A 13,870-nucleotide genomic window follows, 5' to 3' on the forward strand; every position below is an offset into this window, starting at 1 on the left:
ATGTTAAAAAAAAGAAAGAAAGAAAGAAAGAACAGACCACTTTCTTTCATCTGTTAACAATTCAGGGTGTTCTGCATAGCTGTCACTACCCTGGGGGACTCAATGTACAGGAAACTTAGGAAGGGCTGGTGGTGCCTACACACACAGGGGACTTCAGCGTCCTGAATGCCTTGTTGTCACCACTCACCACTGTCAATGCCACATGTTGGGAAGGCAGTTCTCTGAAACCCTCACATCTGGCTCCATCCTGTTCTCACTGTCAAAAACACAGTAGATGCAGAGGCTGTGTCTCCAATTTGGTGCTACAGTATTCGACAACACCTGATGATGCAATCCTCAGAAAGCATTTTAACCAGACGCGTGCAAGTGCAAATCGCATCTGCATCTAAATCTATATTTTACATAGCATTTTATACCATTTTATTTAATAAACTTATGGGGCATCTGTTATGTGCCCAACACTGTTCTGGTGAATGGAGAGGTTTTCATTTTGTGATTAAATGTCGTGAGCTTTTGGTTTGGTTAGTAAAACATAAGAAAATTGTGTCTCCACATTAGCTTGGCCTGTTTTGAGTATGCTCTTAAATAAGACTGAAATTCACCCCCAAATGAATTAGTAACATTTTAAAAACATATATTGCAACTTTAGAGTTAGGACTGCATAGATGGTTTTAAAAATGCAAAATGACAGTTATATTTTTGACACTGCCTGTGTTTTGTTTCAGGGCATTTGGTCCACTTTGGTGCCATGAAGACATCACGCCCAAAAACCAAAATTCAAAGAGTGCTGAACAGCTCACTAATTTTCTACGCCACGTCGTGTCCGTATTTAAAGATTCTAAATCAGGTACTTCATCCTGTTTCTCCACATCCCATTTTCAGGATTTTCCTGAAATAGAGCTCATTCTTCCCCACATTCCTACACAGTCGGGAGTATGGGGAAGAACCGATAGCAGAAGAATATTCCTAGGGGAATGTTGAAGTTTATTTCAGACGTGCCTAACTGACTGCTAATGTCTTGTATACCTTATGCTCTATCAAATAATTTCCCCAAAGTTACGCTTCTCCTTGTTTCATTGCATTACTAGAATTAAACTGTGCCTGTAATATTTTATTTAAAGAAGACCATGAGATGTAAATCGTTAACTGATTAGATACAGACTCAATGGTGAGAAATTGTCAGCCTTGCAAACCGGTTTTTAAAAAAAGAATTTTGTGATAAAATGTTTTTGACTTTAAAAATATTTGCTAACAATTCCTGTGTCGACGAGCACTGAATATTCTGAACACAGCGTGATTCCTATTTAGGCTATAATAGAATCATAACATTAAAGCCCTTAGCTGAATTCCATTTGGATTCAACTTGGCCTGGGCTGATTTGTGTGTGAAATTTAAATGTGGTTTATTAGCATGATGGAATAATTCTTCCTACCTTTTTCACACACCTGGCTGGACACATTAACTAAATGTGGCTCACCAGCTTTGCAGCTGCTCTAATAATTAGCCCATTTCACAGTTTGAAACATTCTAGATTAGCTACATCTCTTTTCGTTATCAGAGGATACTTACTAAAACACCAAAAATACTGATAAATAGAAATGGGAGCGTTGTTCCAGATTTAGGATTGCCATTTCCAGTTTTGAGTTTCCCCTGTGGAATTTCTTTGAAATATGAAGACCTCATATATTGGTATTCCCCCCACTTGAAAGTCACTTAATAATTGAACATAGCCTAAGAAAGGAATTGGCTGTTTGTATGTGAACAGAGAAAACATAAGAATGCCGTGCTGTATTCTCAGCAGGTATATGGGCTGCTGCTTGGAGTCTAGTCTTTTCACTCTTTGCTCAGGATATCTTACCCACTACAGTTTGTTTTTGCATCTCCGCTTTCTGCCTGCTTTCACTATAGCATGATAAAATGTGTTCCTGGAAATGCCTGTATTAGTCAGGGTGGCAGAGCTGCTGTAACAAAGTGTTGAGCTCAGAGGCTCAACACAGTAGGTTATTTCTGGGTTACATAACAGTTCACTGTGGAGGCTGGGCAGGCAGCCTTCCACCTGGTGCTTGGAGACTCCCCCATCTCATGGCTCTGTCACCCCCTAGGCTCAGAGGCCTCTACTGGATCCCCTGTGCACAGCCAGCAGGAGGAGGAAGAGAGCGAGTGTAGGGCACTCCTAGGACTTCACACACCAGCCCGAACATGGCATCCAGTGCTTCTTCCCACATTCCACTAGTTAGGCACTCCTAACTGCAAGGGAAGCTGGGAAATGCAGTCCACTCTGTGACTGCACATTAAGTAGCTTTCCCCAAAGGCCATTATCTTGGTGGTGGAGTCTACAGTCTTCCTAGCACAGTTCTCATCTTCAGGCATGTTATGATTTCACTAAGTTTTTGTTCATTGACCTAACTCCCACGTATAAAATGGTTTGAGGAAAACATGTTTTGACAAACCAAATAAAGACATAAAGAACTATTTTGAAACATGACCCATTCATAAGTTGTGAGATGGTCCATGTGGGCTTCATCCAACATTTACCACCCTGGTCCATTTTCCAAGACCCTTTGTTCACTGTGCAGGAACATTTTCTTATACAGCCAACGTGTGCCTAGGGTCAAATGGCCAAGTGGCAGCTACGAACAATGACACAGAATTACTCACCTGGTCCGCTTTCATGTGACAATCAAATGTGCCACGGAGACAGCCCAGACTGCTGTTGTCATCAAGCCCTCTGACCCTTCAGCCAGGTCTCTCTCTGCACAGAGGCAGACCACGCATACAGTTGAATGGCCCGGGATTCAGTCATGGGCTTTACACCTTCGTTTCCACCTGATCGAGTGGTTTTCTGATGGCTGACTCCCTTCATGCTATTATTGGAAGAAGACATATTCCAGTAAAGGTTGAAGTGACGACTGCTTTCTTTGCAGTGTCTACATTTCAATATCTGTGTATTTACAGACTATTGTGAAGAGCCAAGACTTTGGCCCAGGCCTCAGCTGTGTTTAGAGTTGACTAAATTCACTAACAGCTTCTACATACACAAGTACTCAAATAATTGGTTTCTAACAAATTCTCTTATGAAAAAAAAAAGGAGTGAAATTATTCCATGTATAAAGTGGTCTGAAGAACAACGTAGATAAATAGCAGTGTAATACATAATAATACATTTATGAGCATATATGTGTGGTACGCTGTACTGAGCACTTTTTACGTTGTTTAGTTTTCACCACAATTTTTGTGAGATAGGTGCTATTATTCCCAAGTTAAAGATAAGGAAACAGGCGCATAGAGAAAAAGTTTCTTTCTCAGACTCCCAAAACTATAATTCAAAACAAGCCCATCTTGCTCCAAAGCTTCTGACTCTTTCCACTACACTATGCCTCCTTAAGATTTATTGAAGTGTGTGTGTGTGTGTGTGTGTGTGTGTGTGTGGTTTTATTATGGTTAATTTGTAAATAAGTACCATCAGGAGGTGGCTCTGTGTAGTGAGCCTGTTTAGGCTTCCAGGGAACCATTGCCCCAGTTTGCAGAGTGGTGGTTGACCTAGTCTCTGGCCTCTCGGTGCCCTAGGCTTCCATCTGGAACAACACCTGAGTGAAGTTGCATTGCAGACAGCCCTAGCGAGCTCTTCCAGGCACTATGCCTGTCGATCCTTCCAGATATTCCGGGCACTCAAACAACCGCTGTCAGCACACGCCTTGTCTGACCTTCTCTCAAGACTGGTGGAGGTGATTGGAGAACATGGCGACGAGATTCAGGTAGGGGAGGAAAGACCAGCAGATGCATCCTGCTTCTCTCATTTCAGAGCTGCGGAGGTAACACCTTTCTCGGAGCCTTCTTTCTCTTGCCAATTATTCCAGCCCTTTGGACATGCACAGTTTATTAAAAATTTTAAGCGGTTGACTTTTATATCTACAAAAATCATCCCCAGGAGCATTGTTCTAGAAATTCCATGGATAGTATCTGTCTTATTCAAGATGACAACTGAACATTCTTCAGTGACTCTTCTTTGTTGTTGGTTTTATTTCATGGGGGACAGAAACGTTTTCTTGTATTGTTTGACCTTTCTGCCACCAACCTAGAACACAGTTGTGCAATGTCCCCACCCAGAGAAGAGATCTCCATTGTACTTGTGCAAAACACCACCCCTCTCTGTGTGGTCAGCCTTCAGTAAACTGAGACTAGCTGAAGTAGTGATGGAGAGAGTAGATGCCACAAGAAGACCCTGCAGGTACAGACCAGAGACTGGGGAGCTGGGCAGGTTGAAAGCCAAGGGCATTACCAGCCCTGTAGCTTGGGCCAAGCCCTTATTTTCCATCAGAAATGTGCCTGCCTCTCAGGCGGCCTGCACGACTATAGACTCTAGCTTCTTTTCATCCTTCTGGCCCTTGGAAGTGCTGTTTAAAATGCCATCAAGCCACAGACCTCCTCACACCTCATCCATTAATCTCTGGCTTTCAGACATCGCAGTTCTGTATTTCAAAGCCCCTCCCCACCCCCCTCAGCCAGGAGCCACGCCTGACACCTTCAGTATTGCCCCCTCCCTGTTGGATTCAAATGAGATCGATTTGTGGAGGACCTCAGACCTAGGGAAATAAGTCTTTGTGATTATTTGCTAACTCCTAAGTCTGAATTTCCTCAGTGGCCCTTAAAATTTGTATTTAGACTTTGTGAATTAACATAGCAATGACTGTCTAGCTTTCAGTGATATTAACATGATTTGAATAGAGTTTGCATTAATTAAATTTATACCCAAGAAGTTAACAGCAGTTATAAGCAGCATGAGATTTTGTCTTTGCGTGATTGGCAGGGTTACGTAATGGAAGCACTCCTGACTTTGGAAGCTGCCGTGGATAACTTGTCTGACTGCTTGAAGAACAGTGATCTCCTAACTGTACTATCTCGGTGAGAACCAGTTCAAAGACACTTTGAGATCAAATATACTATACTGAATATTTGGGAGATGCCCAGAATTTGGGCAAAGTCCAAAGATCAAATCTTGTTTTTGAAGTCAATTGTGACCTGAAAAAGTATGTATGACATTTTCTTAAGTTAAAATAGAGAAATTATCACACACACACACACACACACACACACACACACACGTATACACTTTATATAATATATACACATTATATAATGTTTTTAAATGTCAGGAAGATAAACACCAAATGTTATCTCTAAGTAATACAAATATTAATATTTCATTTTCTTTTTTATGTCTTTGAATATTTTTCAAATTTTATATAATATCCTATTGTGTTATAAACAGAAACTAAAACTGAATATTATTTTTTAAACAAATATATACAAAACTGATTTGAACCATCACTACCATTTTTCCCTGAAAATAAGACCTGGTCTTACATTAATTTTTGCTCCATCAGGGCTTATTTTCAGGGGATGTCTTATTTTTTCATGTACAATCTACATTTATTCAAATGCAGTCATGTCATCTTCTTCTGGAACATCATCATAATGTACTAAACGTGTCTGACTGGCTGACAGTCTCAACTGGGGCTTATTTTCAGGGTAGGTCTTATTTTCGGGAAAACACGGTATATCAAAACAGTTGGAATAAATGTTGATTTTTACTTGTAAAATATCTACCTTAGCATCTTTTTTATGTTTTAATTCCTTTTGCTCCTGCCAATGTTAATAAGCCATTTCTAATTATCCATGATTCCATATTCTGTTTGTATAATTCAGTTCATCTTGTTTGAAATTGAGTTAGTAATGTTATATCACATTGGGTCTTGTTTCATTTTTACATTTAGCGTTTTTTTATGTATAGATAAGTTTAATGTGATTGCTAACATCACACATATTTATTCTTATAAACCTACAGATATATCTAAATCAGCCAAATTTATCAGAAATGTTGATAAAGAATTTACCTTCTCAGCCTGAAATAGGCTTAGAAATCATTTTTATACATTTTTATAAGTGCAAAAATTTTCCTTTGACACAAACATTTGCTAACTTTTTTCTTTCCAGATAATAATCATTTTCATTTCTGCTCCCTTATCAGTCAGTTAATAGAATATTAAAGTTTGTACCTATCAGGTGCATTGTTTTTTCATAATTACTACTACCCAAATTCAAACCAAAAAAAAGAAAAGAAAGATCAGTAAACTTTATGCTTATTTCTTTAACCTTTCAATAAATGGAAGTTAGTATTAGGTTTTGTTGTTTTGTTGGTGAGTTAAGTTTGATTTTCTTGTTAAGTTTGTTAACTTTTATTTATCATAACTTTAAGTTTAAGAATAAATGAATGTATCCCTTTAAGAGTATATAAAACAATGAGTAGAAAGTAATATTCTCAAAGAATGATGTCCCTCCCTTATTGTACATTGCTGGATCTTAAAAGGACAAGCTTTTCACTGAAGCATGTTAGCTTTCTATTGAGCATTTTTATTTTTATACCCAGCTCTTCATCACCAGATTTAAGCTCCAGCACTAAACTAACAGCAAGCAGAAAGAGCACAGGACAGCTGAATGTGAACCCTGGGACAGCCAGTGGCAACACAGCAACTGCAGAGCGGAGCCGGCATCAAAGGAGCTTCTCAGTGCCCAAGAAGTTTGGTGTTGTCGACCGGTCCTCAGATCCACCTCGGAGTGCCACACTGGACAGAATCCAGGCTTGTACCCAGCAAGCCCTATCCTCAAAAACCAGAAGCTCATCCTCCTTGAAGGACAGCCTCACAGACCCATCACACATAAACCACCCAACCAACCTTCTGGCCACCATCTTTTGGGTCACAGTGGCCCTGATGGAATCTGATTTTGAGTTCGAATACCTGATGGCCTTAAGGCTGCTGAACAGACTACTGGCTCACATGCCACTCGATAAAGCTGAGAACCGAGAAAAACTTGAGAAACTCCAGGCACAGCTCAAGTGGGCAGACTTCTCAGGGTTACAGCAGCTGCTGCTAAAAGGGTTCACCTCCCTCACCACCACGGACCTGACCCTGCAGCTCTTCAGTTTGCTGACACCGGTGTCCAAAGTATCTATGGTGGACTCATCCCAAGCCATCGGTAAGGCCAACACACTCCCTCTCTCACAATTTTGGGGGTCGTTGTGTCCACGTTTTGTGTAGTAAGATAAGGTGGGCTTACTGCTTTTAGTAGTCCTGCTGAGAAATGGTTCCTTGGGACTCATTTGTTTTTCCTTTCAAAATTTCATATGACATACTTACATTATTTAATTATTTATATTTCAGAAGATATTTTTAAGGCAATAGCATAAAAAGGGCAGAAGTAGTATGTAAGATATTGGTCATTTCTTTATGCTTTCCAGATCAAGTACTGTTCGTTTATCCCATTGCTCTTGTACAGATATTTCCTCCCATTTTTCTTAACTCTTAAATCTTTCCTTTCTCTTCCACTTGAAAATTCTCTCAGTTCCCTATTGTTCTGAATTAAGTCAAATCAAAAACTGAATTTTTAACACCATAGCGTGAGGCCCAGGATTCTTTACATGAAGCTAGAGCTTAACACAGTGGTACTAAGCCATTCCTCAGCATTTTAGTCTTTTTGATTACATGAATAAGACTTACATTGATTGGCTTATGTTCTTTCACATAGGTTCTCCTTAAAATATGTTTTTTTGATAAAAATTTCAAACTACTCCTTTAGGTCTTTTTATTCTGCTTTTCAAAATCATGTTTGTACATTTTTTCCTGGATTTTGTTAGATCATATGAAAGATGCTTCAATAGACTGTGTTTGCATGACCTCAGGATAAAATCTGTACTGTGCTTTCCCATTGTCGACAGCTAAAACACACCATAATCAGCCATCTCCATTGTATCTTCTCTAACCCAGGCTTTCCTCTGAACGTCCTGTGTCTCCTGCCCCAGCTGATTCAGCACTTTGAAAGCCCCAATCAGTTCTGCAAGGATGTGGCCGAAAGGATTGCTCAGGTATAGCTTAAGGGTCCACACCCAGGCAGATCTGCCCAGGCCTCCTGGAAGGCCCCAAGTTGGACCAAACTGACCCGGCCCGGAGAGGGCTATGAGTTCCACAATGCCCGAATCCAGTAACTGACGTCACTACTCACGTGCATGCTGGGTGGCTGATGCACACTGTCATTTTTGGTTTCATTGTTGAAAAAGCAAGTGGAAAGAATTTGTGAAAATTATATTAGCTAACTAATATAATAAGCACTTCCACAGCCTACCAAAAAATAATATATCAATTTGTTTTCCTGACTGCCAGGACTTCTAACAAAATTGCTAACATTTCTTCCTGTTCATTAGGCTATGTTATCCCTGACTGCTTTTCCTCTCCTGTAAGGTTTGTTTGGAAGAGAAGAACCCCAAACTTTCCAATCTCGCACATGTCATGACTCTTTATAAGACACACAGCTACACAAGAGACTGTGCCACCTGGGTCAATGTGGTCTGCCGGTACCTTCATGAAGCATATGCGGACATTACCTTGAACATGGTCACCTACCTGGCAGAGGTAAGCTCTTCGCCAAAGGATAAGCTCTATTATAGTTTCCGTGGGTAAAATATTTACACAGAACTAATGATAATATTCTTCATTTATTGAGTGCCATTATATATTATCATAGATGCATTGCAATCACTTTAAATCCTCACAACAACCCAGCGAGTTGTAATGACACTGTTATAATGAAGAATCTGAGGCTCGGCCACGTTCAGTTATCTGCCCTACATTTAAGGTGGCAGAGCCAGCATTTGAACCGAGGCATAGCTGCACCCCCAAGCTTAACCTTCTGTTTAGTCCATGAACACCTGTCAGCATGGGGCAGCAACAGGGTATTTTATCCTAATCACTCTGGTTGTTCAAATCTTATTTCAGAAGTTTCTTGTGGCTTGATGGTTGTTTGCCCTAAACTCATTCTTGAAGCATACATTTTGAAATAACCTTTCTATCTACATCTTTTGTGTTTGCTTTTAAAACTAGGATTTTTGTCCTCCTACAAATGTGTTTCTAGCACAAACCCTTAGTCTGACTTCTGTGGATGCTGGTGCTAGAAACACATAGCATTGTGTTGAAACGTGATGAAACGTATTCTGTTTGGCACCCCCAGTCCCCAATACCTTAGTGCACAGGTCATGAAATCCACGAGGCAGATGACGGAGAGCAGCTACCTCGTCTCAGCACTGAGTGTTGCTTTTCCTTTAGGGAAATGCGTTCGTACTGCTGCCAGGCCTTTTTGGAAGTGGTGAGGACAGTTATTCTAAGTTTTCTTCAGTTATGTGACCCACTCAGGGTACAGATAGGTTAAAGTATCAGTTGCTTTCTGAAAGGCTCTGCCTAGAAGGCAGTTGCCCCATCCATCAGCATTTATGGTGGGTCCTGCAGGATTCTGATTTGCAACATGGATCATTATGTGTGGTCTGTACTCAGACTGTCAACAGCCCAGGATTTATTTGCTCTTTCCTTCCCCCCACCCCAGCACTGTAAACAACCTCTCATAAGTGCCACCTGGCTGCTTCTGATTATCACATTGGTCACATCTGTCCCCATAAGAGTGACTAAGCCAGCACACTCATGTCAGCACACAGGAAACCAATACAAACACCCTGCGTACGAAGGCAGATGGAGCCTGTTTTCACAGACAGCAAGGAGGCAATACTGGTTTGGGTGGCTAAACATAACAGTTTCAAAACTACAAATGGGATGTGGTAGATACACGCAAGGGATATTATTCAGACTTAAAAAGGAATGAAGTACTGACACGGGCTACAACATAGATGAACCTTGAAAACCTTACACTAAGTGAAATAAGCCAGACACAAGAGGGCAAATATATGATTCCACTTATATGAGGTACATGAAGTAGGCAAATTCATAGAGACAGAAAGTAGAATGGTGCTTACCAGGGGCTGGGGATGGGGTGATCGACAGTTACTGTTTTATAGTTTCCGGTTGGGATGATGACCAAGTTCTGGAAATAAATACTGTGTTTCCCCGAAAATGAGACTTAGCCGGACCATAAGCTCTAATGCGTCTTTTGGAGCAAAAATTAACATAAGACCCGGTCTTATTTTAATATAAGACCAGGTATAATATAATATAATATAATAATATAATATAATATAATATAATATAATATAATATAATATAATATAATATAATATAATATAATACCGGGTCTTATATAATATAATATGATATAAGACTGGGTCTTATATTAATTTTTGCTCCAAAAGATGCATTAGAGCTGATGGTCCAGCTAGGTCTTATTTTCGGGGAAACACGGTAGTGGCGAAGGCTGCACAACAATGTGAGTGTACTTAATGCCACTATAATTGCACACTCAAAAACAGTTAAAATGGTAAATGTTATGTTATATATATTTTATCACAGTAAAAATATAAGTAAAGATGAATTACCTCATTTGTTCTATGCAGCCCTTATCACAAATTGTCACCACAATTTGTATTATGAACTTAACTTCCCACCGTGTATATATAATACATATTAACTCCTATTTCAGTTACTGACATATTCTTACGGGTGTTGGCACGCACATACAGCTAATTTCCTGTAGCTGTAGTCAGTATTTCCATCGAACCTTCTCTGTTCACTTAGCATTGACCTTATGTGTATTTCCATGTGTTGATATAGCTCCCATGGTATCATTTTGAATAACTGTGACGTTTTATCGGGTTAACGTAACACAGTTTGCTTCAGCATCTCCCTTTTGTTGCTCGTGTTCATGTTTTTTCTATTACAAATGGTCCTTTTATTATCAGATCATATTTGGATCACTTCTTCTGGTGGTGTTTCCCAAAGTAACTATCCAGATAAAGGGCTTGGCTATGTGGATATTGCTTAGTTCTGCACATCTGGGAAATTGGTCTTCACAGAGGTTGTCCCAATTTATAATACTACAAACAATGTATGAATATTCTTGTTTTCCCCTACCCCCACTAAATGTTTTCATTCTATTCATTCTTTTTCTTTCAGTTTAATATTTTTATTGGTACATTAAAAGTATTCTCTTTATGTATTTCCTTTCTACTGATATGTTCATTTTTCCACACATCAATTTGCATAATTGTTTATTTCCTCATGTGTTAACTGCTCAGTTATTTCTTCTGAGCACATTTGAAATAAACTTCAGCATTTATTTGAATCATTTCTATTAATTCTTTGCTTTGAATGGTAACCTTTTATCATGATGTGTGTCACATACATTTTCTCAATATTTTTGCTTTCCTTTTTTGAAAGTATCATTGATTTTTTTTTCTGATTATAAAATCTCAGTATAAATTCAAAACAGAAAATTTGAAAGGTACAGAAAAGTTAAAAATAAAAAATGAAAGTAAAAGAAATATATTCTTTAGAGAGAAACGCTATTAATGTTTTGTTGGGTTTTTTTCCAGTGTTATTGCTGTATAACAAATTCACACCAATATTGGCATCTATTACACAGAAATTGTATATACTTTCCATCACTTAATGTTATCTGATATAATTTACTGTCTCTAAAAATGTTATTCTGTTGACTACATGATATGTCATCATACAATTTACCATAGTTTGTATATCTATTTTCCTAGTGGTCAACATTTAAATTGTTCACAGAGCCTTCCTGTTTTGTTTTGTGTGGGGTTTTTCTACCATTATAAATAGCGCCATGCTGAAATCTCATACAGAAATCCCAGTATTTATCTCTAGGTTTGGAAATGTTACTAATCGTGTAATTACTCTTTGGAAAGATTTGAACCATTTTAATACTCTGGATCTCAACCACCAGATCTTCCAATTTACGTTTCCACTGATGTGTAAGAATGTCTGTCTTAAATATTCACCAATACTATTAGCAATTTCTAATCTTTGCCAACTTACTAGCTGATATATTGCATCTTTTGTTTCCATTTGCAATTTTGGATAATTTATGGTGTGTGATGCCTTCCTTTCAAGGTTTGTTTTGCTGATTTCTGCGGTGTAGGTATCATGTTTAGATATCCAGGCCTACCTATGTGGCCCTTGCTAAGACTTTATTTCTTCAGTAGCTGGGATTTTCCCTTCCCTTCTAAGGAAATGTGCAATTGTATAAGCACTGACTCACGCTGTCCTCATCCCGCAGCTGCTGGAGAAGGGCCTCCCTGCCATGCAGCAGCCGCTCCTTCAGGTGATCTACAGCCTGCTCAGCTACATGGACCTCTCGGTTGTTCCCATAAAGCAGTTTAACATGGAAGTCCTGAAGACCATTGAGAAATATGTGCAAGTGAGTATTTCAGTAACCTCACCTGTGAATCGATGCTTGCAGAGAGTCATTCCAGCAAGACGGCAGCACTGCATGGAGCTTTGCTTGGCCAGGCACTCACGTGTTTGTTGATATGTATGCATAGCGTAGAGCAGTAAGGAAGGCAGCTGACCACACCTGAGAGCGACACTGAGCAGATGGGACCAGGCCCCGTGTGCTCCTTCAAAGGACACATTTCTGCCTCTTGGGGCTTACAGATGGGTGCTAAGAACACACACCTTGTGGGGAGGGCAGGGCCAGGCTCTTATATGGAGTTTCCCATTTCAAAGAAGGAGAAGGAACTTGCATATCCCAGGTTGGAGGCCAGGTGTTTCCACATGCAAAGGGTTAACTCAGAGGTTCAAATCACCTCTGAATTGAGGGGACGAAGGTTAGCAAACTTGTATAAATGTACTTGAAAATACTCCAAAGAACACATGCAAAATGTTGGGGGATAAGTAAAAAAATGACAAAATGTGAATGAGTGATTGAGAGTACAAGAGTTCATTTTATTGGTCTCTTTTCCAGTGTGTATCTGAATGTTTCTATAATAAGCCATCTTTTAAAAAGTTTTTTTTAGACTGGCCCCAAGATCTCCGCTAGTAAAGGTGAAGCTGGTATCTGAACGCAGGTCCCTGGGGTTCCAAAGCCAGTGCCTCCGTGGCATGGTACAGGTCCCCTTCCTAGCAGACACTTGCAAACAAGCCTAGCAAACACCCACAGATTGATTCTTCAAAGCCATATCTGAGACTACTAGGGGGGAAAAGGAAAGAAATTAAAATTTTTAAAAAGAAAAATTAAGAGCAAACAGACCAGAACAAGTTTCTAGAGCCTAGAAGTTAAGCTGAAACACACAACCACAGACTAAAGAAGGGGGTCGCCAGGCCATGGGGAGCAGTGTGGGACCACCATGGGGTTCGGCGGGGGAAGAGGGGCCAAGCTCAAGAGCTTAGACATCCTTCTCTCCACATCTTGTCTAGTTCTCTCTTTTGCCTCAGGAGTGTACTTGGTGAGTTTCAGAGTTCAAGGGCAAATGCTAGATTTTCTTGGTTAAACTCACTAACAAAGCAATTTAGTGCAAATTTGGACATTTCTTTCCATCTTAATTTCACCAATCACATTACTTGCTTAATTTATTACTTAATGCCTAAAAGTGATTGCCAAATTTGTTTCTTCTTTTTTGCATTTTTCAGGTTGCATTGCTCCAATAATAGTTGTGTCACATAGGCGTTTGGTAACACTTTCTCACTTCTCAACTCTCACTGGAGACAAAGGGTCACTTCACATCTTTCTACAAACCGTCGGCCCCATTTCATGGTTTTATTGGGCTGCCAACTCTTTCCTAGGCCCGTAGGCCATCTCTGGTACTAGATATCTTCTCTTGAATGGTAGCTATCGTGTTTCCCCAAAAGTAAGACCAGGTCTTATATTAATTTTTTCTCCAAATGACGCATTAGGGCTAATGTTCAGGGGATGTCATCCTGAAAAATCATGCTAGGACTTATTTTCTGGTTAGGTCTTATTTTTGGGGAAACATGGTAAGTTCACAGTGACAACATGACCTCTCGTGCAAATTCAGTGGCGAAGGAAATGTTTTATATCATGTGCTTTTACCTTAAAACCTAGGCAAATAATAATA

The 13,870-nt window shown here is 39.7% G+C and overlaps 1 protein-coding gene across 8 annotated transcripts in view; it reads left to right on the forward strand.

Annotated features, from left to right (window-relative positions):
- FRY (FRY microtubule binding protein) overlaps positions 1 to 13,870 on the forward strand; it is a 430,430-nt gene that overhangs the window by 358,033 nt on the left and 58,527 nt on the right. For all 8 annotated transcript variants that reach the window (XM_033103879.1, XM_033103871.1, XM_033103873.1 and 5 more), the window contains 7 exons: positions 726 to 847; positions 3,568 to 3,755; positions 4,808 to 4,902; positions 6,428 to 7,035; positions 7,824 to 7,921; positions 8,295 to 8,465; positions 12,073 to 12,213. In XM_033103879.1, the coding sequence (XP_032959770.1) occupies positions 726 to 847; positions 3,568 to 3,755; positions 4,808 to 4,902; positions 6,428 to 7,035; positions 7,824 to 7,921; positions 8,295 to 8,465; positions 12,073 to 12,213 (1,423 nt within the window). The remainder of the gene's footprint in view (positions 1 to 725; positions 848 to 3,567; positions 3,756 to 4,807; positions 4,903 to 6,427; positions 7,036 to 7,823; positions 7,922 to 8,294; positions 8,466 to 12,072; positions 12,214 to 13,870) is intronic.

This window comes from Rhinolophus ferrumequinum, chromosome 4, assembly GCF_004115265.2.
Source record: "Rhinolophus ferrumequinum isolate MPI-CBG mRhiFer1 chromosome 4, mRhiFer1_v1.p, whole genome shotgun sequence".
NCBI lineage: Eukaryota > Metazoa > Chordata > Mammalia > Chiroptera > Rhinolophidae > Rhinolophus > Rhinolophus ferrumequinum.